Source organism: Macrobrachium rosenbergii, chromosome 46, assembly GCF_040412425.1.
Source record: "Macrobrachium rosenbergii isolate ZJJX-2024 chromosome 46, ASM4041242v1, whole genome shotgun sequence".
NCBI lineage: Eukaryota > Metazoa > Arthropoda > Malacostraca > Decapoda > Palaemonidae > Macrobrachium > Macrobrachium rosenbergii.
Window position 1 is genome coordinate 24586854 of NC_089786.1, and position 3097 is coordinate 24589950.

Below are 3097 nucleotides of genomic sequence, written 5' to 3' on the forward strand. Positions count from 1 at the left end.
CAGTTCCTCTCTTTCTGCTGTGGAGAGCCAGTTCTTTTTCTTTATGTTTCTTACCTGGTCTGCCAGCCTCTGTTCTGTTTGAGGGGTGTTATTTCTCTCATTCCAGATGTTGACCAATCTTCTTCTGCATCCTCTTTCTGTCAGGTTGCTTCTGATGTAGCATCTCCATATTTCCTTAATTTCTTCTCTTGTCCATTTCTTCTTCTGGTTTGCCTCTGTAGCTCCAGTCTCTGGTTGCTGGTTACTGTCGTTGTGGTGGTCATTTGCTGGATGACGACCTCCAAGTACTTGACCATCCTCCTTGTTGATTGGGTTATATACCTGGCTGCCGGACGAAGCTCCTCTGTTGCCAGAGGCTCCATTTACATCGTTGTCTTTTTTTTTTTTTTCATTTCTTTCCATAATTGCTGAGTTTTGCTATTTAACCCATAGCTGGACCCTACCCCATCAAGGATTATTATCATTATTATTATTAGTGGGGAGGAGACTTTCTCTAAGGGCAGCTGGATTAAAAATGATAGAGGTTTCCACGGCATTTATTTTATACAGTCTTCCCTATTTTTTCTTATTATCTTTTTTACCTCAGCCTGTAGCTGGTAGATCAGGTTTCCCAAGGACATACAAAGATTTCTTTTTTCTTAGGTTCATTTCCTCTGACATTTCAAACTCTCTCTGGTGTGTATTTTCAAAGAGTGAATGAAATGGAATGCAGGGTACAAGGGTATATATAGCAAGCTGGGGTGGGGTGGTGGGTGTACAATTGCCAGTTTGGTTATTCAGCTGTATTTTGGTTAGTCCGGGTTGGTGACGAAGTCGGGTCCAGAGGCGTTGAGCCCTTCTGGGCATAATCGCTATTGGAATTTGGGAGTGGCTGTTATCCGGGATTATAATTCATTCAAGTAACCTGCCTTCTGTGTACGGTGCTGGCTCTCTTTCTCTTTCTCTTTCTATCACTCCTCCTCTCTCTCTCTCTCTCTCTCTCTCTCTCTCTCTCTCTCTCTCTCTCTCTCTCTCTCTCTCTCTCTTTTTCTCATTCCCTCCTTAATTTCTATCTCCCTCTCTCTCTCTCTCTCTCTCTCTCTCTCTCTCTCTCTCTCTCTCTCTCTCTCTCTCTCTCTCTCTCTCTCTCTCTCTTTCATTCTCATTCCCTCCTTAATTTCTATCTCCCTCTCTCTCTCTCTCTCTCTCTCTCTCTCTCTCTCTCTCTCTCTCTCTCTCTCTCTCTCTCTCTCTCTCTCTCTCTCTCTCCTTAATTTCTATCTCCCTCTCTCTCTCTCTCTCCTTTTCTCTCTCTCTCTCTCTCTCTCTCTCTCTCTCTCTCTCTCTCTCTCTCTCTCTCTCTCTCTCTCTCTCTCTCTCTCTCTCTCTCTCTCTCTCTCTCTCTCTCTCCCATCGGTGTCTGGTGTCAGTTGGTTTTCTTAAATTTCTCAATATGATGGTAGGGAGAAATTCGGTTTCCTTCACCGTGTTAATGTTTGGCTTATTTTCTAAAATGTGTAGAGCTTCGAGAAGCAGTAGGCGTCGGCGGTCCGTTGCCTAGTCGATGATTTTGGTGTTCTTTACGAGTTCTTCTCTTCCGGGCCTTCTTTGATGTTTTTGGGCGTAATGATTAAAAATAGCCCCTTCTTGGAGGTGACAGGAGAGATGCTTGGAGAGTTTGGTAGTTGTCATCCCGATATGAGAGTGGTGACATCTTTCCACCGGGCATGTAAATTCGTAGATGACACTACTTCTCTTCAAAGACGTTTCTAGGGGCACTGGCTTGTTTTTTTAAGCAATAACTGGCTTGTTTTATATTTTTGTAGTATATTATCAGGATAATTTTGTTATCTTCAGCAGTAGGGGTTACATTTTTATTTATTATTTTTCTGAGGCCCTTCTCTGAATATCACAAGAAACAGAACCAAATACTGGCTGACCACTCCAAATTCCAAAAAATCAACAAGAACCCCATCAAAGACATCCGACGAGACATCAGCAGGACAGTTGAGAGGATCCATGCTGCAAGGAATGCCCCCAGGCTCCCCCTTGCCCAGGGTGACTTTAATCCACGATATATTTACGGCACCGTAAAAACTCACAAGCCTGGTAATCCTTTAAGCCCAATTATAAGCCAAATACCAACTCAAACTTACAACATTGCGAAGAGAATCAATGATCTCCTGACTCCATATATTCCTGACAGGTATTGTCTGCAGTCGTCTACCGACTGTCTACGGAAACTCCAAGGCTCTCCCTCTACGGGTATTATCGCCTCCCTAGAAGTTCAGAGCCTCTTTACGAATGTGCCAGTCGACGAGACGATTGAACATATCCTGAATAGGGTATATAGATGTGAGGACACACCGACCATGAACATCCACAAAGAAGCCCTAAAAGCCCTTCTCGGAACATGCACTAAGAAGGCCCCCTTCACCACCCACAGAGCATATCCTTACTGCCAGATCAACGTTGTGACAACAGAATCCACTTTAGGGATCCTATTTGCCAATTTCTACATGAGAGTCATAGAGGAGAGGGTCTTCAGTAAGATCCCCTGCCCTTCCCAAAACTACAGGTATATAGACGACACCTTTGTGAGAGTGAATAACGAAGACCTAGAAAAATTAAGGACTACTTTTGGAGAATGTTCCGTCCTCCGTTTCACATGCAAACATAGTGTTGAAGACGCCCTTCCCCTCCTGGATGTTCAAGCACAGCAGTCCCTGACGGGTTATACCATCACGGTATACAAGAAACCCACGAACCCAGGTCTATGCTTTAATGGGTCCAGTGAGTGCCCAGACAGGTATAAAAGTCTGTGGTTGAAGCCTTCATCTGTCGCGCCCTCTCACACTCTTCCACGTGGAAAGGAACTACGGAAGAGATAAAAAAATCTACACAAATATTCATTGACAACAACTTCTCTAATCACATGGTTGACCAACAAACCTGAGTCTCTATAAATAACTGGCACCGGGAAAGCATGACAGACACCAGAAACACCCATAATAAGTCCATAAAACTATACTACAGGAACTACATGCACCAAAAATATGCAGAAGATGAGAAGGCCCTCAGAAAAATTGTAAATAAAAATGTAACCCCTACAGCAGAA

The 3097-nt window shown here is 43.7% G+C and overlaps 1 protein-coding gene across 1 annotated transcript; it reads left to right on the plus strand.

The window, feature by feature from the left end:
• The first annotated feature begins 1605 nt into the window (after positions 1 to 1605).
• LOC136830410 (uncharacterized) lies at positions 1606 to 2870 on the plus strand. The gene is made up of 2 exons (XM_067089947.1): positions 1606 to 1708; positions 1837 to 2870. The coding sequence occupies exons 1-2, from the start codon at positions 1606 to 1608 to the stop codon at positions 2868 to 2870; spliced, it is 1137 nt and encodes a 378-aa protein (XP_066946048.1).
• The last annotated feature ends 227 nt before the right edge of the window (positions 2871 to 3097 follow it).